General features: G+C 43.9%; 1 protein-coding gene across 1 annotated transcript; it reads left to right on the top strand.

The window, feature by feature from the left end:
* Positions 1 to 5,907: 5,907 nt before the first annotated feature.
* Positions 5,908 to 10,454, top strand: FGF4 (fibroblast growth factor 4). Its single transcript, XM_030273241.4, has 3 exons — positions 5,908 to 6,307; positions 7,124 to 7,227; positions 8,903 to 10,454. Exons 1-3 carry the CDS (start codon positions 6,004 to 6,006, stop codon positions 9,077 to 9,079), a joined length of 585 nt encoding a protein of 194 aa, XP_030129101.3. The 5' UTR covers positions 5,908 to 6,003; the 3' UTR covers positions 9,080 to 10,454.
* The last annotated feature ends 15,337 nt before the right edge of the window (positions 10,455 to 25,791 follow it).

Genomic DNA, 25,791 nt, shown 5'->3' with positions numbered 1-25,791 from the left:
AAGCTCTAGAGCCGTCACCCGCGCATAGTTCATGGCTTGCAGTTTGCTTTTCAAAAACTCACCCATCAAAACCCTACAGATGTTTCTGGCTGGCTCCATCAGGAGTAATGTCATGCTGACCTGGTTTTATACCTGTTTTTAGGGCTTTTTGTGTGCCAGAGTGAAAGATAAACCTGTTGCCACTGCTAATACCACTAGTGGTATCAGGAAAGCAGAAGATTTGTTTCACAGTTGTGACACTAAAGGTCAACTGGAAAAGCTGGTCTCCTGCATGCTCGGAGAGGCTGTGGATTGTACAGCTGTGTCCATAAATGTTCTGACAGGTTCTAAGTGGTGCTTTGCTAGGGAGCTCGAAAATTCAGCAATACACGTCATTTGCTTACAGCAGCCATTTTTCTTCACTTTAGCCATGGGTAAAAAATGATTCATGCGAGAGAGGCCACATGTTGAACAGATTGGTGTAAACCAATCATGCTACATTCAAAGTCAGCTAAAACATTCTCACACAAAAAGTCAACTTAAGCTACTATTTCCCACAAAAATAATAATAAAAATAAGCTTAACAAACACTTACTCTGATTCTCAAAACTCATTTTCTATTATGTTTCCTTTTTCCAGCTTTGTTTGGCAGAGTGCCAAGTAATGTATCAGCAGAAGTTTGTGTGTCATAATCTGACAAAAGGAAAAAATGTATATTTTTAGTTTTACAGTGTTTATAATTTCAATAGGTGAAAAGCATACAGGACAAGGAAGGACAAGGAAGCACATGGAGAAATTTCAGCAGTGAGTATGAAAGTATCAGCGTGTCAGCTTCAGCCTAAGAGTGAGCCTGGATGGGAAAAAACATTTCCAAAGACCAACATTAGTAACTGGAGCTTCCTGGGCTTGATATTTCTCCATCTGTGTTCTTAGCAGACTTCCCCCCCAAACTTTGGTTCAAACTACACAAGGATGAGGGTTATGGGACTGTGATAAAACCCCAGCACATGTTCACACCCCAAACCAATCTGTCTTGGCTGATGGCTTCCCAGTATCCCATCCCACTGAGTCGTGCTCTTCAGTGACACAAACTCCAGTGGTGCTCCTGGGGGCTCCTCAGGTCTCCACCTTCTCCACCCATCCCACCATTCAGTTAAGGTATGGCTGATGTCTGGGAATGTATCTTCCATTAAGGGTGCTTGTTCTGAGGATGAATAAGGGAGGAGAACAGCTACAAGAAAAAAGAGAGGACAATGGACAGCAGGAAGCACATGCAGGCTGAACAGCTGATAACAGAGCAAAAGCTACTGAGTGAAGAAAACTGCTGGAAATACAGAGCAGTAGTGATAGCAGGGCTGGGAATTTTTGCTCTGGACAACACACAGTGAAATAAAAGTATGGAGCAAAACTGCAACCTGGGAAACAGGTTGAGAAGCAGAAGATGTAATAGATTGGACATGTTATTTCACCCCAGAGCTGTTCATACGCCAGGAGGACAAGGAAATGGCTTGCCAGGACCACATCAGGTTGCTTGTGAGTGGCCTTGGGTCTCCCAAAAGGCCATCCCACACCTCTCCAGTGATGCTGAAGGAACATCAACCCACACAGAACAAACAAAGCACAAGCACAGCAGCCAAGCAAGGGCTGCCACAGTGCTGAACGGAGTACCCAGAAAGACAGAGGTCTGAGCCTTGATCTCCCAGCACCCTCGGGCACTCATTCCTGCAGCAGTGGGTGTAGGTGAGCAGTGAGGACACAGGTTGGAAGTGCGAATCACAGCCTCTGAGCTGTTGAAGCCCTACAGGAGCCACACAGTCGTATCCTCTCTGCTTGACACTGCAGGAGCTCCCCAGCAGCAGAGGGAGTAGCTGCTGGAAGCATCCGCACACGTCCCAAACCAAGCTGCGCTCGTTCCCCTCGCTCAATCCATCCCAGCACACCGGAGGTAGGTTTGTGCTGCCTTTGCTGCCCGCTGCCATACTCCGCTGCCCCTCTCCGATTGAAAGAGAGCAGCACGGCCAGGGATAAGGAGGTTTCGCTCCCGGCGAGGCGCTGCCAGCAGCGAAGAGCCCAGGCACACAGAGATCAGACAGACCAGCTGCGAACAGAGAGGGAGCGAAGCGCGGAGCGCCCGGCGCTGGCTGTGTGCGCTGTGCGGGAGGCAGAGGCGGCGCGGCCCGGCAAAGGGGAAGCTGGGGTGCCTTTTTGCCACGTCTTCATAGCATGCAAACAGAGTGAAAGGAATTTTTTTTTTTCCCTTCCAGTATAACCCCCCATCCTTCCAAACCAAAGGATCTCAGTGAAATATTTGCCTTCAGGAGAAAAGCGCATGAGCAATAACTTTCAGGGTCATTTACATCTATTTACTGGAGCTAATAAATATGTAAATTGATTTTAAAACTGTGGACCTGGGTCCTTTTGGAAAGGCAGACACAGAGCCCAATTTGGATGGCTGCTAAGCCAGTAATTACAAAATAATGCTGTAAATATTCCTTCTTCTTTTCCCTTTTTCCTTCTGAATCCATGATATGGGGATTGAACTTGGGTATGGACCTGAATTCTGTGGATCCTTCCTTCTTTCTTATACTTTAAACCTAGATGAATTTGGAAACAAGCACTGTCTGAACTGTGACATCCACATCTGCTTTTTAGGGAAGAGAGGCAATATCAAGATGGAGACATTTTACCTGGTTTAATATCTAAATTGTTGCTCAAAAAGTGTCCACCAGGAGTGGGGACACATAGCAGCAGAACAAGGCATGATATGGAAGATTCAGAATTAATTATGGGATGATCTGGGGACATCCCACTCCCCTTCACTGCCTGAAAGCTGATGGCACATTGGAGGGTCAGTCCCTCTCTGACCTGGGCTGCCTGACACTGATTTTTGGCTTCCATGGGGAATATCCTGTTATAATGATTTCCTGTGCCAATAATTTCTGACTAACAATGTGTTACAGCACTAAGAGCTGTAGGTGAGCATCTTCTGCCTGTCATTTACAAATGACAGGCACAAACTGAAAGTGGTGTAGTTCTGCTTTGTGGTTCTGCTTTGCCTCTGTCCCTGTACATTTTTTCCCCAGGTGCAAACAAGAAAAACCAGAGGGTTTTGTAGCAGCAGCACCAGGGTTTCAGGTAGCCTGCACACAAGCTCACACACACATGGATATAGACAATGTGAAAGCAAACCCAAACCTCATAGTTTCATTCTTGGCTGGAAACTCATTGCTTTTCCTCTCAGAAAAGTTCATTGGAAGCCTTTACAGAAAGACTGATGTCTAATCCAGCGGCAAGTTTAATGGAACTGCAGAAGCATCCCTTATTAATCTGTGATATTGTGGCAATGTCACCTGATGTTCTGCATTCTCTGTATAACCATTTAGGACCTGACGTTGCAAACATAAGGACTAGGAGCCTCACATGGTGTTGTAGGACCCATTTCCATACTTCCCAAATGGATAAGCCTCCAGGCCACATCCTGAACTCGAGTTTGAAGGTGCTTAGAGCTCATACTGCTTTGGACCAGCTGCTTCCCGTGGCAGTAAGGCCGAGCAGACCCGGCCCTGGACCATCAGCCACCGGCACTGGGCCACCCCTGTGCTGCAGGAGGGAAGCTGCTGGGTAGGTGTGTCAGTAGATGTGTCACTCCACCACTCCTTTTCCTCATCCCTCAGAAGGTAAATAAACTTAAACCCAAATTCACCCGCTGCTGTTTGTGAAGAGCAAATAATTGTGAGTTTGAAGTGAGGTGGGATCACACCATGCTGAGGACCCTGGGGAAGGAGAAGGTGCCCAGCACAGCCTGCAGAGCAGGGCAGCTTCCAAGCTTGGGAGCAGCTGGTCTCTTCCTGAAGCACAGCCTTTGCATCCACAACTGGACCTGATGAAAATAAAAATGTAGCAAACACCTGTGCATTTAACATCAGTGTATTTCACAGAATCACAGAACTTTTAGGGCTGGAACAGACTTCAAGATCATTTAATTCCAACCCGTTGCTACACTTCCCACTACACCAGGCTACTCAAAGGCCTGTCCAACCTGGAACATTTCTAGGGATGAGGCATTTTCACATCCACAGCGAAAAATCTACACTGTGCTGTCTTTGAACACACACAGAGGAGTGAACTTGCTTGAGGCTGGGACAAAAACTACACCGAGGAGATTGCAATCACCTCCAAAGCAGTGGCATGTGCACCTCACAAGAAGAAATAAAAGCACATCATCTAAGTTTGCTCAGGTTTAGCGAAGGTCAGAGATTTTCACACCTAGGTGAGCTGTCATCTGCCTCGGGGCAATTCTCTTTTCTCTCACATCCTTTGCTGGAACAGCAGGAGAGTTTTACTGGCGTGAAAGACTAAGCTGGCTTCGGGCTGTAAAGGACTTGAGTCACAAACCACTTCTCCCCCATCCCCTCGAAACACATTTTCATATTAATTCAGGACCTTCCAAAATTGTCCTAACGTCTCCTCACCTGTTTGTGCTGAAAACCTGTGGAGGGCCGAGGTTTAAGCTATGGGAGGTGACAAAACATATAGGATTTGCTCGAAGCAAAGTAGTTCTCAAGTGATGGGCTCAAAACTTCTCCTCCTTTAAAATACTGAGCTTCATTTCTAGGAACATAAACCACATGAAGGGATTACCTAAGAACAAATGCATCATTAAAACACGCAGCAGCATCCAAGAAAAGATTAAAAAGTAACCATTCTGTTAAAAAGTGCAGCAATACTTGCACGAGTGGCAGACTCTAGGCTCTGGAATAAACTTGTGTCACCACAGCCCCTGTCAGTACAGTGACCAAGTGGGAGCTTCACATGTCTGGTACTCCAGATTTCTTAAAGGGATATTTAGAACCAAAAGCTTTATCGCTGCTTTTTAACACTTGCTGCCTCTTTAAATGTTTTCCTCTTTATTAAAACCTTAGTCTTTTGTTTTGGGAAGTTTTTGGTTGAGTTTTGTTGTGATTTTTTGTTTGTTTGTTTGTTTTTTGCAAGTTCTTTCATTTTTCATTTCTTAAACCTCCCATTCAAAAACTGTTTTGGCTTTTAATGAAGGGATTTTTTTTCTGCATCCAGCAAACTGTAAACCATGTCGCTTGGATACAGCAAAAAGCTGAAATTCCACAGATTTACATAGTCATACAATGTGTTAGGGGGAAAGTGTGCTGGGCATTCTTTGATTTTTGTATCTTGCATTAGCATTTGTAGGCATTTGAAAAAGGGAAAAATATAAAGAAAGGAGATATAAAGGGGAAAGAAAGAGAGGGAAAAGAGAGAGAAGAGAGAAAGAGAGAAAGAGAGAAAGAGAGAAAGAGAAAGAGAGAAAGAGAGAAAGAGAGAAAGAGAGAAAGAGAGAAAGAGAGAAAGAGAGAAAGAGAGAAAGAAAGAAAGAAAGAAAGAAAGAAAGAAAGAAAGAAAGAAAGAAAGAAATAGAAAGGTTGCTGTGATGAACGTAAAATATGACCTTATCTTTTTAAAAGTTTGTGCTGTCCCTCTTGTTTAGCACCAGCGCTGCTTACCCTTTCCCTTCAAGACGCTTCAGAGCTGTTAAGCATCTAGGGGTGATAATTTGACTTTCAGCTAAGCCGGAGGGCTGCAGCAGACAGCAGTAGGTGGTGATGTAATAGGTACCAACGCACATGGATATATAAATGTCGTGGCTAGGGCTAAAGCGCTATGGCTGAGCAGCTATAGAAGAAGATCAGCACTTCAGACAAGACTCCTGGAGTTGAGATCAAGTTCAGAAGCTCTTGCTCCCGGGATTTCCTCTCCATGCAGCCAACCCAGGGAAACCGCAGATCCTCAGGGGACTGAGCACTAAGCTCTCTCCCTCCCTCTCCGCTTTGCTTTCTGGTTTTCTTTTTTTTTTTTTTTAGTTTTTTTTTTTTTTAGTTTTTTTTTTTTCTGTTTGGCTTTTGGTTGGTTTTCTTTTTTTTTTCCTCCCCTTCTTTGACCCCGGGCTCCCATAAAGTGGGAGCTGGGGGCAGAGCGTGTATTTTCGGAGCGACCGGCGGCCCTTAAACCGGGATGCCTCTCCCCAGGGCGCTGCTGCCGGCGCTGCTCCTAGGGCTGCTGTGGCCAGGGGCTGTGCGTGGCCGGTCGCCCCCAGGTCGCCTCCCCGCCGGGTCCCACCAGCGCCGCTGGGACACGGCTCTTTTCGCCCGCTCCGTCGCTCGCCTCCCGGCTGAGCGCCACGATGCCGCCCGCGACGGCGACTACCTCCTGGGCATCAAACGGCTGCGGCGCCTCTACTGCAACGTGGGCATCGGTTTCCACATCCAGGTGCTGCCCGACGGCCGCATCGATGGGATTCACAGCGAGAATCGATACAGTAAGCCGGCGACAACTCCCGCGGCGGGGCAGGCGAGATGCTCCGCGCCCGCGGAACCGTCGGAGGACAGTTCTGCAGGAGCGGAGCGAATGAGCTGCCCCGGAGAGTGGCGTGTCCCGAAAGGAGGGTGGGTGCGTGGCAGACCTCGAGCTTCCCTCAGAAGTGCGGCCGCCGGCAGCACAGTGGGGCTGCGCCCCTCGTTTTCCCCGCGGGTGGCGGGACCCGGGGCAGCGGGCGGCGACGGACCCCATCGGAGCTCCGGAGCAGCTCCAAGGGCGCTCGGGAGGGGCTTGTCGGCGCTGCTCAGTGCCGCGTTGTCCCCTTGCCGCCGTCAGGCATCAGGTGTCGGGGTTGCCTCAACATCTGGAGGATCCGCAGTGCCGTGGGCCGCCCACTCCGAGAAGGGATTGGGGTGCGCCCAGCTCACCCCCCAAACTTGAAAAGCATCTGCCGGTGACTTAACCCCGCGGCCCCGTGACTCTGATATCCAACTGAAACAATAAGGTCTGGGAGCGGGGATATAAGCTGCATGATGACAAATGTTTCATTTGCCCTAAGCTTATTTTAACCTTGCCTACACAAGAGGATGCCTGGGGGCAAAATAAAAATAGACACTTAGCTAAAAGAAAAGAGGTCCCAGCATGGGGCATAGGATAGCACATGGAGTATGAGGCTGGAGTTCTGTGGCCACCCACAGCAGTACTGGGATGTGGGGATCCACACTGGGGATGGCAGCCTGTGGGTGAGTGCAGCACTGTCACCACACACTCTAGGGCACACCCTTTTGTCCCCCTGATTTCTGTGTCTCCTGTATAGGTCTGCTGGAAATTTCTCCTGTGGAAAGAGGTGTGGTGAGCATATTTGGTGTCAAAAGTGGACTCTTCGTGGCCATGAATAGCAAAGGCAAACTCTATGGATCTGTAAGTAGCCACTGAGTGTGTGCCTGGGGAGGGGATGGTGGTCAGCTGGGGTGAGATGTGTGCATAGTGCTAAAAGCTCCCCAAGCTCCATCCTTGCCCCTCCTGAGTCGAGCAGCACAGAGCAGTCCTTCCTGCCTTGCCAGCAGAAGGTGTGCTGCCCAGTTATGCTGCTTACTGAGCTTTTGGAGTGAAACCCTCTCTTCTGCATTACACTTCCTTGGGTCTCACATAAAAACTGTAGTCACCCAACCATGGCTGCACATCTTGTCTACTTCATAGACCAACATATCAGTCATTTGTGTGGCAAGACTACAAGCTAGGCTTAGTCCATATATTTGTTATATCTAAGTACAAACAGCCTTAGGTAGGTGTGGCAATCACTCCATCTCTCAGAGGGCACTTGAACTTGTGATCAGCCAGGCCCCACAAGTGACCCTTTATGATGTGGTGAATTAGTGACCTATTAATCACTCTTTGTTAATGCTCTTGAACAGACAGTCAGTTCCTGTGGCAGTTCAGCATCCTTGGGGTCTAAACTTCTGTTTAGGAGAAGGAAGATCCACTAGGAAGACAACACAGACCTTCTTTTATGTGGGTTCTTTGGAAAAGATAAAGACATCTTGTAAAATATACTTGAGGTGGACAATTACAGGGTGTATCTCTGCTCATGTTGAGCTGTCTTCCTTCTTTTGAGTTCAGTTCTGTACAAGTGACTGTGATGAGCATAGTTTTAAACTCATGTTCCTGGCTCTCCTTTCTCATCCATTAATTTCCCATGTCATGTTCCCCAAGTGAAGAAACTTGGGCTGAGGAAGAGCCAAACTATGTCAGAGTTAACTGGGGCATTTTCACATGAAGGCATGAAGCATCCAGGATTATTTTCTGGGCCATTGGTCCTGTTGTGGAGGATTATGCCTTATATAAAAACCAGGCAGAATCAGTCACCAAAATGCTTTCTTAAGGATACTGCTATCTTGGTGTCCTGAGTAAAATAATCCCTAGTGCAGAGTTCAATTTGGCAGTCCCTCTCACAAACCCTGAGGTTTTAGCCCAACAATAAGAGATGAGTTCATTTGTCCCTTTCCAGATAAGACACTTGCAAGACCTGTCCCTCTTTGTATGTACTTGCAAATGAAACCACATCCATGAAAGTTTGCCTGCTGTCAGATCTGTTTTCCTGATCCATTAACCTAAGTTATCCAAACCCTACCTTTGATTTTAAATCTAAAGAAGAAAAAGTACTGTCCATGATGAGGGGCTTTAAAATGTCTCTTTCTCCTCAAGCAATATAAGAAAGTGCCAGTATTCTGGATTTTCTGAAGCCTCTCAGGCAATTTATTGCTGGTGGGACATCCAGGAGCAATTCAATGAGCAGGACCATGGAACTGGGCTTGGGCCTTACCCACCTCAGCTCTGTTAAGGTGATCCTGCCCCTCCCATGGGTGTCCTTCCCACCTTTAGGTGTATGTGCCTGGCCTGGGCACAGCATCCCTAATTGATCCTCTGGCTCCTGAGTCCTGTTTGAAGCTTCAGAGGCCACTTCAAAAGATTACTAAGTGGAGGGGGCTCACCTGCACATTTGCCCACAACACACCTTCTTACACCTGGTAGCAAGAATATTTCCACACCTGATGTTTAAAATTCCTTCCCTCTCATTCCTTCCTTTTCATTTCAGACCCATTTCAATGATGAGTGCAAATTCAAAGAGATTCTCCTGCCAAACAACTACAATGCTTACGAATCCAGGATTTATCCCGGGATGTACATAGCCCTGAGCAAAAATGGAAGAACAAAGAAAGGCAATAAAGTATCGCCCACAATGACAGTGACACATTTTCTTCCTAGAATTTGAGACATCTCCCTTCAGACCTACCTCAGCACAGGGGAAGACGCAGAACAGAACACCTTTGGGGAAAAGAAACATGGTGCACTTTTACTGAAGAGTTTTATGCAAGAGTAGGTGTAAGATATTTAAGTTAATTATTTAAATCTGTATATATTGTCACAAAATTTATTTATAGTTACTTTTTAAAAAAAATTAATCTCTGAAAACAAAACAAACCTCCAACCCAAGGTCTTTCATTTCATGGTGCAACAGTAGAAGTCTTCTGCTTTGTGGTTTATTTAATTCAGTTGAGTTATCACAGGTGTGCTGCTACTCCATGTCCTAAGCCAGGTGACATCCAATTCCTCTCTCCCAAGGTTTTGCACTGTTTGTGCGTTGCTCAATGTTTATTGCTGTATAGGTGTGAGTTTTGTTTGTTTGTTTGGGTTTAATGGTGGCTTTGTCCTCCCCTGAACGTTTTCCAAGCTGTCGGTGGCTCCCAGTGCGGTTCCTGGCCAGGAGCAGGAGGTGCCAGGGTGGGATGCCAGATGCCAGTGTGGAGCCACATACAGTGCCTGATCCCCTTTGCTATTTCACTGCAGCGGGATTGGTTTACCCCGGCACAGGAGCACTATGCTGCACAGCTACCACACAAATCTGTTTTTAAATCCACCAGCGCTGAACTTTGAACTGCCCTGCAGTCCATCTCCTCAGAGAGGCTGAAATGCCTCAGCCGGCTCAGCAGGGCTGGGGTTTTCTCTGCAAAAAACCCCGTCCCTTAATGGGAGCTTTCATTTGGCACCATTGCTTGGCACGAGGCTAAAATACAACGTCAGTCCCTCCCCCAGCAAATGCACTGTGGAACACACGACAGTGAACCAGCTCTACTTCACTCTAACCAAATTCCCTTTCTTATTTGGAGACCACATTCATTTTTCAAAGTGTGGGGAGCTCTATAACACTCCTAAGTTTTCTACAAGGGAAAAGAATTTGCTGGATTGTAGTAAACACTAGCTCCACAGAAAATACTTAGATTGATGATGACGAATTGAGGTTGGGTTTTATTATTTTTGCTGCAGTATTTGGAAGGAGAAATATGCTGCTTTTATTTTTCTGTCTCATTCCCTGACGAAGTTGGTTAATTTCTACCTCACTTACTCTCAAAGCCAGTCTCATAACAAATTCTGCATGGCAGGAAGGTGCCCACTTTCCTGCTTAGGCTTAAAGTTCTGGAGGAGGGCCTGGGGAACAATCATAATCCCAAATCTCTCTTTTTTCCATATGTAGCCAAAAGTATTCAGGATAGAGTCGGTTGCATCCTATTTGAGCCTTGTCACGTTTGAGCTATCTTTACCCAGTGGTTTACTTTTAGTAAGGGTAATCATGGTGAAAATATTTGCAGGCAGCTGTCAGGCTGCAGTATTATATTGTGATGAAGTAATCCTATATTTTTCCTTATCTATTTTGCAAGTGTAACTCATGTCTCTAATGTGATGAAGGAAAAGATAGATTTGATTATGGGGGAATCATTAAAAGGATTCATGTGTCTTTTTCATGTTTTTTCCTTCTTTTTTTTTTTTTTTTTTTTTTTTTTTTTTTTTTTATTTAAAATATACCTAATCTTTGGGGCATCAACATGTTAAGTGGGATCCAGGACTAGCCACAATGTTTGATGACTAAGAGGACGTTTACAGATCATCTTCTAATCTAAACTAATTATTTCCAGCTACACAAATCTTTAATTCAGCTTTTTTTCTTCTCGTCTTTACATTCCTACACAAAAGCCTTGGTTCCTTTGTAAGGGCATAGACCTGTCTGTATCCTCTACTTACACACGACCTTGAAGAGAAACTTAATTCACCAAAGTTCAGTAAGATCAGAGCAGACCAGGACCAGAGATTAAGGCAGCTGCCCTTGTAGAAAAATAACTAAGGAAAACGAAATATCATGCCTAAGGATTATAATTTTTTTTCCTGTAACACTGGGAATTTTCTGTACTTTCTATGTTTTTTATATGTGAATAATCATTGTGTATTTATCACCACTACCTCTGACAACTGATGATTTTGCTCCAGATTTCAGATAGCAAAATCAGACCACAAAAGGTTCTTTCTGGGAATGGTTCTTCTTTGCCACTTTTCACTTCATTAAATCCACAACCAATGGCCTCACATGAGATATGTTCAGAGGTAGTTGTTGCAAATTTTAAATATTGTGATGCAACCTTGATAACAATGTTACATGGTATGAGCTTTCACCATTTACCAGAATCTGTCTGTAGTTTTATACAGGTGCTGTTCAAGACTGTGGTGTATGTGCTGTGCACACTTAAATGCATAATAAATGATAAATGTTTACAATGCATGACACCTGATATTGATTTTTAATTCTTTATAATGGAATGCATGCAGCAAGGAAAGGAAGAAAAAAATGCTATTTCACTTTCCCAAAGCCTGGGGAGCCTTTGCACCTTTGCCAGCTACTCCAGGACTGACAGCCTGGATTTCTTACTCAGCTAAAGTTCCCCCTGCCAAAGCTGGAAATTGTCCAGGAAAGCCCAGTTCCAAGCTCAGTAACAGATATGCACTCTTGCATCTGCCACATGCTGCTGCTCTCACTTGTGTTATTTCCCTGGTTATTAACAATGGCAGCATCCAAAATTAGTTGTCAGGGACACAAACCAGCTGTAAGGTTTTTGTTACTCATTGTTAATATTGCAAACAAACCTGATTGCCTGGTTTTGGCTCCACTGAGCTCTGGTTGCTCTCTCTATGAAGTGTGCTAACATCAATGCAAGAAACCTGTTTGGTTTGGGATAGGATCTTTATAAAATTAGTGTTCACACTCAGTACAAATGTACAGAATCTGAAGTGCTGCATGCCAGCACATGGTGAGATTAGGAAACATTTATTCACTGGAAGAGTGGTCAAAGCTCTCAAGGGAAGTGGTGGAGTCACTGTCCCTGAAAGTGTCCAAAATATGAGTAGATGTGGCGCTTTGTGATATGGTTTAGGGGACATGGTGGTGTCTGGTTGAAGGTTGGGCCTGATGATCTTGGAGGCCTTTTTCAACCCTAATGACTGTGATTCTTTGGTACAACTTTTATTTGTAAATACTCAGACAGGTGCACTTGCACACACATGTACACATCATGTCCGACTCTCATGCTTTCAGTTTTACCCCTTCCCTATGACTAGGAAGGGTTTCATAATGGGAGACACAACATTCAGTTTTGATTTTCCACTTCCTGACAGCAAAGGGAATTTGTCCAGCTCAGTAAGGACATACAAAACAGAAATCCAGACCCCATCATAGAGCCTTCTCCATTGTCTACAGAGGGATGCTCTTTTTTCTGTTCCTGGCAAAGGGAAGGCGATGGATGAGCTGGGAATGTCCAGTGCCCTCACTATGAACAAGGGCAATTTCTCTCTAAAGTTGTACAGGCTCTATAAATACGTGGCACAGGTGGAGCTTTTATAACTGCACAAGTATAGCTGCAGCGTATTTAATGTTGCTATGAATAGAGCCAGAATAAATAGGCAGGCAGACATAAGAATTTCTCATAACTAACTTTTTTGTTTACAATGTTCTAAAAAGAACAAACACAAATTTATCACTGCCAGGGCTGCCAAAATTATAACAAAAAGTTGTCGCCAAGGCTAAAAAAAATTTTGCAGCCTTGGGGATGAAATTTTATCAATTACAATTTTAGGACTGGAGAAAAATCCTAAGTCTTGGCTGTTAGGAAGGTGAGATTTCAGGGCAGTAGCTTTGCAGGTTCATAGGACCTGGAGTACTGGTGCTGCACATATGTCCTACCCACAGGAAAATTTAAGGGCCCTCACAGATGGAGCAGCTTGAGATGTCAAAGAGGACTCCGGAGAAACTTTTCTCCTCCAGGATCACCCATTTTTTCGCTTCATTGCTAAGCCAGCTTTCATAGAGTCATAGAATGAATCACAGAATCATTGAATCTTTGAGTCGTAGAATGGTTTGGCTTGGAAGGGGTCTTAAAATCCACCTTGTTCCAAATCCTCTGCCATGGGCAGGGGCACCTTCCACTAGACAAGGCTGCTCAAAGCCACATCCAACCTGGACTTGAACACTTCCAGGGATGAGCTTTCCTCACATTACCCTTCGAGGTAGTAAAATCAATGCATTAAAGGTAAAAATCAATTTTAACTCTCTGAAAGAAGGCACTGATATGTCACGGGCTGCAACATTTCTGAGACAGCTGAAAGCATTGCCACGGCCAAGGTTCCTGCCACCCACTGAACATTTTTCTGCATGGAACAACCAAAAACCTTTCCTGAGGACAGATTCTGCCAGCCAGGCAGATTTCCCTCCACCCAGGGATGATCCAGCCTGTGGGATAACCAAAAGGGGAACTGTGCCAGCCTGGCCCGGCACCATGCCCTCGTTCACCAGTTGAAGGACAGAGACTCCAAGCCCCATCCCTCGTTTGCAACCTTGCCCGTGTTAAACAGTCTGTGCTGAGCTTTTTGTGACTCACCTTTGACATCTCCCAAATTTTCTGTATCTGATCTGCGCTAGTAAAAATCAGCATGACAAAACACTGTCTTGTATATAAATAGCCACAGGTTTTTCAGAGCAGTCACGGAGTTTATGGTGCCCGAGTGAGTTGTTCACCCTTTACCACTTGGTTTCCACCGCAGCCTGTGAACTGACCGTGCAAGTGGCCAATTAAAGGCACTTTGTTAAGGGCTGAGCAGGCTTTTAATAATGACTAGTGAGCACTGCATCGAGAGAGTTGAAAGGAATTCCCTGAAACGCAGTAGTTCCCTTTATATGACACAAAGTACTGTTGCTTGCCAAGCACAGATGAGAACAGATTTTTAATGTGGAAAAGCCAGTGTGAAGTTGAAAAAAAAAAACCCAAAACAACCCCACCCCAGTTCTCCTTCTACTAAAGAATCTAAAAATGGATGGCACGGTGCAAAATCATAATGCCAAGCTGCTATCAGGAAATACAACATGCAAAAGAGGGACACAGCACAATTTTTGTTTCCTGTGTATGTCATGATTTCCAGACTTCAGACAAGAAATATTTCCCTGAACCATTTGGTTCAAAAATTTGATTACTTAAAAATATCATCCAAGAAGTGTCTACCACCAGTCACTTCAGGCAAACAACTACTTAATGCAAAACAATGTCACTTGCTTACATCATAATTTTCATCATAACTTCCGAGACCAGGTTGGATGGGGCTTAGAGCAGCCTGGGTAGTGTGTCCCTGGAAGGTGTCCCTGCCCATGGCAGGAGACGAAATGAGATGGGCTTTGAAATCCCTTCCAACTCAAAGCATTCCATGATTCCGTGCTCTTAAACACCATCCAGTCTAGCACCATCTCATGGGCAGGGACACCTTCCGCTATCCCAGGTTGCTCCAAGCCCCTTCCAACCTGGCCTTGGATGATTCCTGGGATGGGGCAGCCACAGCTTCTCTGGGCAACCTGTGCCAGGGTCTCACCACCCTCACAGGGAATAATTTCTTCCCAATATCCTATCTAACTCTGCCCTCTTTCCATTTAAAGCCATTCCTCCTTGTCCTGTCACCTTGTCCCCTTGTCCCCTTGTCCCCTTGTCCAACGTGCCTCTCCATCTCTTCCAAAGCCCCTTTAGGAAGGGACTCTAAGGTTACCCTGGAGCCTTCTCTTCTCCAAGGGGAGCAACAGCAAGGTCCAGCCCTTCCCTCCTGAATGCTCAACCAGACTCCATGAAGTATGACAAAAACGATGAGCACCCAAAACTTAACTCAGCTGCAGCTGTGTGGTGGGTACAAACAACTGATAATGACAAGTACTACCAAAAATCATGCCAGGAAGGTTTGAACCTGGGCAGTTTACATTAATTCAACTTTTTGATACTAACATCCCTGTGCTTTTAGCTCCTTGTTTCCAAGCTGTCATAGTCTTCAAAATATGTTCATTACTACATCAAACTTTGTGAGACATGAAGATTCTGGGTTTGCAAGAACATGAGGTCAGTCAGCTTGGAGCTGAACAAAACAAAATGAGGAATGGGTGCTCACTTATTGAACATCCTCCATACTAGGCACTGAAAGAGGCAGGACTCCTGACAAAAAAAAGGTGGTGCATGACCAGATTTTAGTGTCAAAGCAGGTTTAATTTAGTTTTTCTTAAATTCTGAGTGCTGGATTGACCTTGGGTAACTTCTAGTGTCATTCTATGTGTGTACACGCAATTGCATTTTATTAGTAATCATACAATTTTATTGTGGGTAGATACAGGAGTACCCATCCTCTATGACTCCCCAGGCTGTGTTGACCTCCACTATCGTTCATTCACACCGCTCCATATAGGTTAAAGAAAGTGATTTAGTGATGTTTGTACCAATTACCATATTCCAGACTCAAATTGGTTGCTAATCAGGTTACCTCTGAAGTACAAATCAGATCTTTATCAGCTTAAAGGTATTTGGCAAGTGTCAAAACCACTTGGTAAAACTCAGTGGTTTCTGGGGAGCTACTATTTACATACTTTTTCATTATCTCTGCAGCCACATCTGTTTGCTTCCAGTGCCTTCCAAAAAGGTGTTTGTAGTGCTGGCTGGGGCCCATACAGCTGGTGAATGTCACTGTGGGGAAGGGTGCCTGGGAGGAGAAAAGCATGACAAGCACCACCTGCAGAAGGAGCATCCCTTAAAGACGGGAGAGACCGAAACCCTGTGGGGATCTCCTTAAAGGAGATTAGAAGGAATGTCCAGCCATGCACCTCTGAGTGATGGCTGCTTGAGGGCTCATCCATGAAGAGTATTTTGGAGCTTTCGGTGGACAAACCTTTTATAAACTCTTTCTCTTGGCCAGATGGAACCCAGATCCCTGCTCTGATTCCTGTCTAGGGTGGGGATGGTCCCAGGCTGGCTTGTGGCTGAGCAGCACAGTGGTATGGGTGCCATTCTCAGGGCTCCTTCATCAGCAAGCCAAGGCTGCTCCAGGGCCTCCCTGTGCCCAATACCAGCACTAAAACCCAGTACTGTGATGGTCCTTTCCCATTCCCTTTCCCACCTGGCCCCGTGGCAGGCCAGCCCCAGCAACCAGGAAAGAATCAGCTCCTCCACCAAGACTGAATACCACTGCTTGCCAGGCTGGGACACCTCTCTCCTCTTCCTCCTGAAGGAAGGGAGACCACTGTGCTCCAAACCTTTCCCCTTTCTGGGAATGGGCTTGTAACAGCCCCTTTCTGTTACAATTCTTCCATCCCAAATCCCGCTCCGAGGCACCCTGATGCTGCCGGGAGCAGGAGCTCAGCCATGAGGAGTTACACATTAACCCAGGCAGTTAGTTCCCTATCTCCCCTGTGTGCTCTCACTCTGGAGCCAGAGTGTCTTTCTGTCGGTGCCTTTCCTTCAATGAGCTCTGAGATAAAGGCTGATGTCCCCGGGCACAGACACTGCAGCCCTGGGGTTACTCCAGTGCAACAACCCCAGGTCTCCTGCAGTGTGCTCCAGGAACCTGGGCAAGAGTGACCTGCCAACAGACAGAACTTAGGCTGCAATTTATTACAGCTTTTCCACAGCTCCTAGACAAGATTACTTTGCTTTTTGCCTTGGTTTTGACCTTCCTCTGCCAGGGCAGGGTGACTGGCACTGCCTTTCCCCAGAAGCCCTGCCTCAGCCCAGCTTCCTCTTCACATTGAGCCCAGAAACATCCCCCATCCAAGCCAACACCCTTCCTTCTTCCACATCCTGTTTTGACACATTTACACACTCCTCTTTTGACTTTCTACCACCTTTCCCGATGTTTTTCAGTTGCGTTCTCTCTGATCACCTTCCAGTTCTCTCCCATTTTTTAATACACCTTGAACTCCTTTGTGTAGATTTTATTCTGGAGACTTTATGCTCCATGTTAAGGCCAAAGACACTCAAGGACAAAGACACTTAAGCTTTACCCAAGCATTGGCCTGGCTGGCCAGGCAGGGTCAGAAGAGCAGCGATGCAAACTCTGCCAGCATGGGAGCGGCTCATACCTGCATCCAGCCCCATGACTCAGATTTGTTCCTGCAGATGTTAATATGCATGGACTGCCTGCTATGTTCTTGTCAGGGTGGGTTTGTTTTTACAGAATCACAGACTCATGAGATGATTTGGGTTGGAAGGAACCTTTAGAGGTCATCTAGTCGAATGAGCAGGGACATCTTCAACAGGATCACATTCCTCAAAGGCCCTGACCTTGAGAGTTCCCAGCAATGGGGCACCTACAGCCTCTCTGGGCAATCTGTGCCAGTGGTTCACTGCCTTCATTTTAAAGAAGTTGCTCCTCATATTTAGTCTGCATCTACCCTGTTTAAGTTTAAAATTCTTTGTTTCTGCTCTCGTCAGTGTCTGTATCTGCCTTCAGTTTTCATTTTTGGCAGTAAATTGTCCTTTTCAGTTTAGCATGGAGCTTCTGACTTGCCCATATTTAATTGCCCATGTATCTCCTTTCCCTCAGTCCTTTGCAGTTTCTCTCCCCATGTCTCAGGGCTGCAGAGGTGACCAAGCAAATGTTGAGCCAGCCATGGCCAAGCTCAACCTGTGAGGAGTTCAACACATCCCTCTGAAGAGCAAGGTGTACCAGTCAGGAACCCTGATGGAAGGGGAACTAGAACACTGAGTGTCTGCTTACTAGCCAGAAGGGCATAAAAATCAGGTTGTTCATGCTCTCTGATAAGTTATCAGATGTGATTCACTGGGGGTTTTAGCAATCGCAGCATGGGCATTTCAGCACAGGGTTTTTCAGCATGCTTAGGGTGGTCAAGGAAAAACACTTAAGTGTTTATAGAGCTATGTAAGTTATAAATATAACTGTGATAGTCTCATGCCCTGCAGAGGAGGCATGCCCTGATGGAATAATGACAGCATAGCGTGTTTTCATCAGAAAGGTATCTACATAGATGGCCACCTCACGTGGCTTTGTGTTCAATAGGGATTGATAGTGATTGTGTTGGAACAAATCTGATTGCTGCTGAAGTCAGATCTATAAATGGAAACTCAAGAAATCACAGAGTAAGATAAACTCCTACTACAAGGTCTTTGACCTCGAGGGTCAGAAATTTAGCATCCTTTGCAAATCTTTAGAAATACCAGTCACATCCAAGGCAGTGATTTATTTTAAAATAATTCTTGCTATTTATTTTGTTCATTTAAATATACATATAAACAGAAACACGCCATTTAAATTATTTAATGGGTATTGTAGCCATAAAATAACATTGAGAAATAATTCATGGAGTTGATGTTTTGGATTAATGATTAGTAAATAGTAAAGAATGTGACTTCATGGAATAAGATGATGTAATGTGATTATTCCTCAGAGTGTACTAGACTAGAGCTTATTCAGTAAATGTTATGATTTTGGAATATATCTTAGTCCAAAATATGGATTAAAGGAGTAAACACAAGCACAAAAATTAATGTGATGGAAGTCTATCAAAATATTCCTTGAGATTATAAATTCAGATATTTCATTTCAGTCTTGGGCTTTTACACTTTTATTATCAAATAAATACCACAATGACAATGTTCACATTAGAAATAAGGCTGTAGTTACTACACTTCTAAACAAAGTCCTCCTTTGCAACCTGGGTGACTCTAATAAAACAATTATCACATATCATTAGGAATTAATCAGGACCCTGAAAGCCTCAGCTTACTCTTAGTCACACTCTTAGGTGCAGCAAAATGAACAACAGGAAAAATATATTTAAAGCTCTTTGCAAATAAATGCTGAAAAATCACTGAATACCCATTCAGGTAGATCCAGTGTAAAAAGGAACTCCTGGTATTCTGTGCTTGCGAGTCAGGTGAGAGTGAATAGTGGCCTCACAGGATGAGGGAAGGCATCTGCTTGGAATCATTATTAGTTTATTAAACTATTAGTTTAAAGCTCAAGTTTTAAATAAGTTATGCTCTTCTGCTTAATGATGTCAGAAAACAAATAAGGCTACCAGTGCAGGCATTGAATGTCCCACACTGAATTAGAGTGTAATAGTCATGGAAACATTCTGACTTTTACAGATAGGTGAACAGATGCAGAAATAAGGACCAGATATACATTTAATAAAAAACTGTGGGTACTCATGTGGGTGTCAGAGTTGCAGAGTGAAAATCAGCACATTCCCTTCTCCTCGTGACATAAATTTGAGGTTTCTTTCCATTAGATTTCTGGAAGATGACACAGTACAAATTTGCATTTATTCATTGTTTGCACTCTCCAGAAATTAATTAAGAAAAATACAGAAGCAAACATGCATTTGCCTTGCCAATTTATTTAGATTCTATTCATAGGAGCACCAAACATGCTGTCCCCTTGATTATGCAGAGCCCCACTCCCTTTGCAGGTCTGCCAGGGACAGCTGGGCACCCACTGCACAGGGTGCTGCGTTAACAGAATTACCCTTGCATGTGACCATCAATAAAAATATTTCTTTGTGTTGGTGGTGGGAGTGCACTGAAGGACATATTCCTTGATAAAAGGGAAGAGTGAATGAACTGGCAACCATAAATCTACGCTTAAGGCAGATGCAGCACAAGTTGTTTATAGAGGGTCACAAAAATACAACAGCCACAGTCCTGTGAATGTGTCTGTAGATGTAAACATGCATTTAAAAACACCTCTGCTACCTATCAACATCTATTCATTTTTCACCTGTCATGGGCATCTACAAAATTTCACCGAAGTTCACAATTTTTTTCAAAATGTAGGCAAATCCACTCAATATTTCTGTTAAAGAAAATGTTAAAAAACAGTCAGTGCTAATTCATCTTATATTTGACACAAGTACTCAAAAAATTGAGCTGTTCTAGAAGTCTGTATAGGGACACACAGCCTCAAGAGATTTTTGTGTCTTTCCCATAAACTTTCGGTAAATAAAATCCACTTGGAAGTTAGTGGAAATAAAAAGTAAGTCTAATACAGTTTTTGGTTTTGGTTTTTTTTTTTTTTTTTAAGAAATAGAAGGCCACAATAATGTTGGTAATAAAATGATGTGCAACAAAGATTAGTCAGTGGTAAAAACACTCCTTTTTTTTTCCTGCTAAGGAGATTACAAGGTTATAATTTGTAAAATAAGCATATTCCTGTTAATTAAATTAAGGACTTGGGTTGCATAAGCAAATATCAATCACAGGAGAGAAAGAGGTAGAGGGATGCTGAGTTTCACGCATAATTTGTTTCTGACTACTTAGCAGGGCTATGACAGACATTCACTAAGTAGAAAGCAAACATTTACAATTTAGTTCTCCTTTGCAGCTACCACCTACAAGCCTCTATTAGCAGAAGCTGCCTCCTTTGGCAGAGAGGATGGTTTGTTGTGAAAATTTTTCCCTGTGATGGCTTTAAAAGATCATTTGCTGCTAATTCAAAGATGTGACAGATAATTAACAAACATACTCTTACCCTTTCATAAGTTGCAGAACAGTTTATCTTGCAGCCCTGACTCAGGTTTTCTGGAGTGAGTAGGGATCCTTCTACTGTCTTCACTGAGGTCAAGCCCTCAATCAGATGTTGGAAAGAAAATACATCCAGCATGTGCCCCATCCCATGGGTGTCCTGCTGTTCATCTTGCTGGGATCACACCCATTTCAGACAAAATGGCAAAACGAGCCCTACACCCCAAGGGAGGGGAGAGCTCCTTTTGGGATTCATGGCTCCACACTCCACTTTCAAACTTGCAGCCTCTGCTGGCTGCACTCAACAAGGGCCCTGGTCTGGGGAGGCATTAATGCCACTCTGCTAAATGTCAGCTCCAAGTGACACAGCCCAAAGAAAGCGGGAGGAATGCTGTGTCATGGCATGGGCTGCTAGCTGCCAGGGCATAAGAAAACAACAGAGCCACTTCAGCTGAGCTCCTGCAGGAATGTGTTCCTTGGAAGGAAAAGGAAAAAGGGGAGGGAGGATGGGAACTGGCACTTTGAAAACCTGTCTAAACAAACATATGGCACTTTCCTGTTCTTTATGTTTCAAAAATTAGAAGAGAAAAAGTGAGAGACTTTAATTTGTGTGTTTGCTAAAAAAAAAAAAAAAAAAAAAAAAAAAAAAAGTTGCAATGAATGAACAATGTAAAAAAAAAGGCATTAAAGGTCTTATTTAGATGGAGCTTTTAGATCACCCTGAGTACACAGAGACAAGAGACGATGAAGTGCTGTTCCACATTTTGCCATATAAATAATGTTTTAATTGTCTAAACGTCCATCCATTGTATTTTATTTCTCTCCAGGGGCAAATCCAATGGAGTAATTAACCACAATGCTCTTGACCAAAGGGTAGCAGATTTGAGATGAGCTCAGATGTGGACTCACTGAACTGATGACTGGAATATGGCACTTGGTACTTGACCAGCCTTAGTATCAGAAGAAGGAAAGTGAGCGAATGTGATGCCTGTTTTCAAAAGGGATCAAGGGAAGGCTATTAAAAAAATAAAAATCAGTAAATAATTTGCACTGGATACCTTGTTTGAAACCCTAATGGAAAAAAAAATTAACCTTTGTTTCAAAAAGTCCCTCTAACAAATATTGCCCAAGGTTGAAGAATTACTCTGTACATTCCTTTTGTTTTGGTCTGTAGTTATCTGTAGTGAATTGCAGCCAAATTCACATGATCCTGCACTGAACTCATCTTTAACCTGGCTCATTCCAGCCAAACTTAGGTCCTTGCAAATCTCCCCAGATAGATTCTTCCAGTTAGAGCAAAATATCTGAAGTATGTTGAACACCAAGGTTCTGTCCTTAACCAATCCCTAAACCAGCTGGTTCTACATAAAACCCAACTGGAAATCAGAAAAACCGTCAATCTGGAAAATTATGTCCTGTGATGTAAGCTCTAATGTTTAACATGGCAATCTTAAAGCCTCAAACCTCTTGAGGCAGCATTTACCAGGCAGGAGGTGGCCAACTCTCTAAATCAATCAGTGTCCCAAATACAATGGCATTTTCCCCCCAAGATTTAAAAAAAGCAGTGATGGTCATTCCCACTTCTGGTGAGAACATGCATTTTGCTTTTGAGCTGTGACACAAAGAGATTTGCTCCTATAACAGAGTTTTTGAATGACAATGATGTTTTGTCACTCTTTCCATACACTGAGGTTGAGTCTAGAAGTAAAAGGTAATTAAATACAGGGGTAGAGAGACTGAAATTTGTAAGATTTGTGTCCACACCAATTACAGCCCATCTCCTTTGATTTTCTCAGCTCTTTCATAGTGGGCTGGGGGCATCTGGTACCACAGCCAAGCCTTCCTGTGCTCCTCAGTGGGGCTGGAATGGGTTTCCAAGGACAAATGCTGAACCCTGGCCCTGACAATTGCCCCAGCAACACAGCAAAACCTGTGGGGCCAGATTGCTTATTCTTTGAAGGTAAGGAGGAAATGAATGAAACCATCACCAAAGCAAGGTAAAAACGTACAATTTGAGGCAAGCTGAGGAAGGAGAGTTGTCTTTCAGAGCATCCTGCTGGCCTTTTGTAGAGCCAGCTGTGAGGCCTGGTGGCAGCAAGGTGTCCAGGCTTCCAGATGAGCAGGTGCAAAGATTGCAGACATCAAAAGCACTGATGTTCATATCCATTACCTGAGCACCACCCTTCTGTATTTCAAAGGGAAACCAGCTGAACTTTCTCTGTAATCACCACCTGTGACATCCCTTTAATGAACGAGATTGAACAGGACCTTGGTGTCAGCCAAATAAAAAGGGTGCTGGCATTTTATTTTCCTCTGCTAGGATCTCTCCCAGCCCTGTTCTTCCTGTGGGGAATTCACCCAGGTTATCCTGCAGCATTGAGGGAAAAGGCAAAGCCAGCAAAGCCACCACAGGGTATGGTGGGCCATACCAATGGTGGGCCATTCCAATTCCATGGTCATGAATTGGAAATGTTGGAAGAAGGCCAGGCTAAAATCTCAGGATAAGGGGAAGCATGAGCTGACAAACTCCTTGCAACTGCATTTGGCATTTTGTAATTTGGTCATGTTGTTTACTGGAGTTTAAGAAGTCACCTCTTGGCTCAGGAGGATTGAATGTGCCATGACAGCAACAAATAGGATTTAGTAAATTGCCCACAGAGATTTGATTACTTTGACTAATTAATTAACATGTGATTGCTTGTTCAAACAGTAGTCAGTGGAGATTTTCCAACATGAACCTAGGTCTGTGACTGGTACCAGTCTCAAAGAGAAAGACTGCTGAAATTTCTGTATTTAGGATGTGCACATAAATGGTATTTCCTCCCAAGGGGATCCCTAACTCATACCCTGGCATTTCTGCCTTGGGTGAGTAACCTGCACATTTAAATAAGGCTCTGTGCTGTGCTTCTAAAATGTTTCTGATCAACCACCCATACAAACAATATTTTTTCTCCATGCTGTGTGGAGAAAATAGTTTGGCTATTACATTTGTAATGGTCACTAATTCAGCGGGAAAAAATATGTGAATGAGTGGTTCTATGTCACTTAATCTTTTTTCTGCTTACACTACAGTAGCAGAGAATCAAGAAGGGGCAGAGGGTTTCTGTAGACAGGAGATTTAAGGCCCAGAGGAGCCTTAACAAGACCCACATGAGGTCTAAAAAAACTATTGAGAAAGTATCTTGTCCTGTGGTTCTGTGGTCGAGAAATTAATTTCAGAATTAGCTCTTACTTGCTGCATAGCGTTGCAGAAAGGAGGCTCACTCTTTAAACTCTGCTTCTCTCTTCTGTAATCCCTCAAGTAACTCAAAACTGTAAGCCAGCTGTAAACAGGGTATCTGTCCATAATATTTCTGAGATAAGTGACCTGTCTCATGCCCCAGTTATGACTTAGAGCAATTTTCAATTTTCTGGTTGGGAAAACTGTAATTTTCTCCATAGGGAATTCAGGAGTTTCACCACAGATTTAATCTCTTTTGATCCATGTTTTGGTTTTGATTTTACCTAGCAGCCTGCTTTGCATTGTTACTTTGCTAACTTTCCCACAAGTAAATAATCTCAAATCAGTGATAATCCCAACTCTCCATTACTCCTTAGACCTACTCTTCAGAATCAGAGCAACATGGATCTAGATTTGGAATTACTGCACCTGCTGTATGTCACAGGACAAAAAAAAGCAAAAAAACAAAACAAAAAAAAAATTTCTTTAAGAAGACAGAAGATCGTGTGGATATCCTGAATTATCCCATGGTTTTCCCGGGTGCTGAGGACCCAGCATCCACACTGCACATGGCTGAAGGGAGCTGCTTCAGGTAAGGCATAACCTGATGCCATGTGGCATCAGTGGCCACATCAGGGGACCTCAGTGAGCACAAATCCAGGCCTGGTTTATTCCAAAGAGAATTCAGTCCCCATGCTCCAATGCCACTTACTCCTAAAAGCAAACTGAAGCTCAGCAAGGAGGGAAGTATTTTCCTTCAAACCATTTGCTTTGACTCCAACTTAAATGATGCCAAAGCAGACTTTTTGTTTTCTGCTGCACAGAAAAAAATTCTAGTTTCACTGGGCTGTAGACAGACACCCCACGGTCACTCACATGAGCTCCTAACTGGAATAAGCCAACTCACCCTTACCTGTGAGGATCAGTCCTGAGTAGCAAAAGGTTATTTATCTTCCTTATTTGGTCCTTCTGATTTTTTTTTTTAACTACCACTTGAATGAGTGATAAAATCAGTTTACTTTTTTACCGCCATTCATCTCCATGGTTAGGATCTGGAGAGGTGGCTAGACACCACTTATAGCTCAGCATTAATATCAACATTATATAAATGCAATCAGATCAAGTATTTAAGTTCTAAGCATTCATTGAAAGCTGTGGAAAGAGGAAACATTTAGCTCTGTACAAGCAGCCACTGGCTGGCTCACAAACAAGCCAGCAGTAGTCATTTAAAGAATGTTGCAAACTCCTTGGACAATGTGCATTTTATTAGGAAAAGGAAGCACTGAAGAAAACACACAGCAGGAAAAAGTAAATGCAGTGACTTTAATGTGGATGAAAACGGTAGAGAAATTCTCGAGGAGAAATTCTCTTCCAGAAAGGTCATTCCTTTGCTTCTGCATTCCTTCCCCACATTTACATGCTGCTCACTGGATTCATCAAAGATCTTCATTATTGTCTCATGGCTGGCATGAAACAATCACTTTCAGATATAATGACCTAATTACACAAACAAGACAAATGAAAAAAAAAAAAAAAAAAAAGAGGCAGTTATTTACTTCAGACCTTAGCATTTAGCAGCTCTTCAGAAAAGCCATTTAAAGGATTTGTAGTAGGGACTTAAACCTCGAGAACCAGGATCATCTAAAAGGGTGGGGTTTGATGACTATAGGCATTGTGATTGTTCCCAGCCATTATGATTCAGGCTGCCACAACTTAAACTCTTCTCCCTATGGACCAGGCAATCATGAGCTGCACAAGGATGTTCTCACCATGTTTCTCTTTCAGCTTCCCAGCACCAGCCCTGGGCTTTCAGTGGCTCTGGGACCTCTACACAACATCTACACGAGCCAACGTTATCTTTAGAGATAATTTCTGCTCCCTCTATATGTATTTCTACTTCCTGAGCAGCACAGAAATCAGATGCAACAAGAGAAAATTTTGGATTGAATGCTGGTAAATGAAGGCATAACCAAGACCATTTATTACTCAGATTGTTGTGCCTGAAAAGAAACCCGGTCCAAAAGGTGGATCACAATGGTTCTTTATTTTGTGTTGTTCTGTTGGATAGAACAGTAGTAATGATGCAATCACTACCAGTAAATGTCC

Source organism: Taeniopygia guttata, chromosome 5 (genome assembly GCF_048771995.1).
Source record: "Taeniopygia guttata chromosome 5, bTaeGut7.mat, whole genome shotgun sequence".
Taxonomy (NCBI): Eukaryota; Metazoa; Chordata; class Aves; order Passeriformes; family Estrildidae; genus Taeniopygia; species Taeniopygia guttata.
Note: the sequence above shows the minus strand (reverse complement) of the source record. Positions and strands in the feature narration are given on the sequence as shown.

What these genes read in the sequence shown, in the direction of transcription:
- FGF4 (XM_030273241.4), top strand. Translation starts at nt 6,004, where the DNA reads ATGCCTCTCCCCAGGGCGCTGCTGCCGGCGCTGCTCCTAGGGCTGCTG. An exon ending in TCACAGCGAGAATCGATACA is followed by an intron (nt 6,308 to 7,123) that starts GTAAGCCGGCGA and finishes TCTCCTGTATAG; the next exon opens with GTCTGCTGGAAATTTCTCCT. An exon ending in AAGGCAAACTCTATGGATCT is followed by an intron (nt 7,228 to 8,902) that starts GTAAGTAGCCAC and finishes TTTTCATTTCAG; the next exon opens with ACCCATTTCAATGATGAGTG.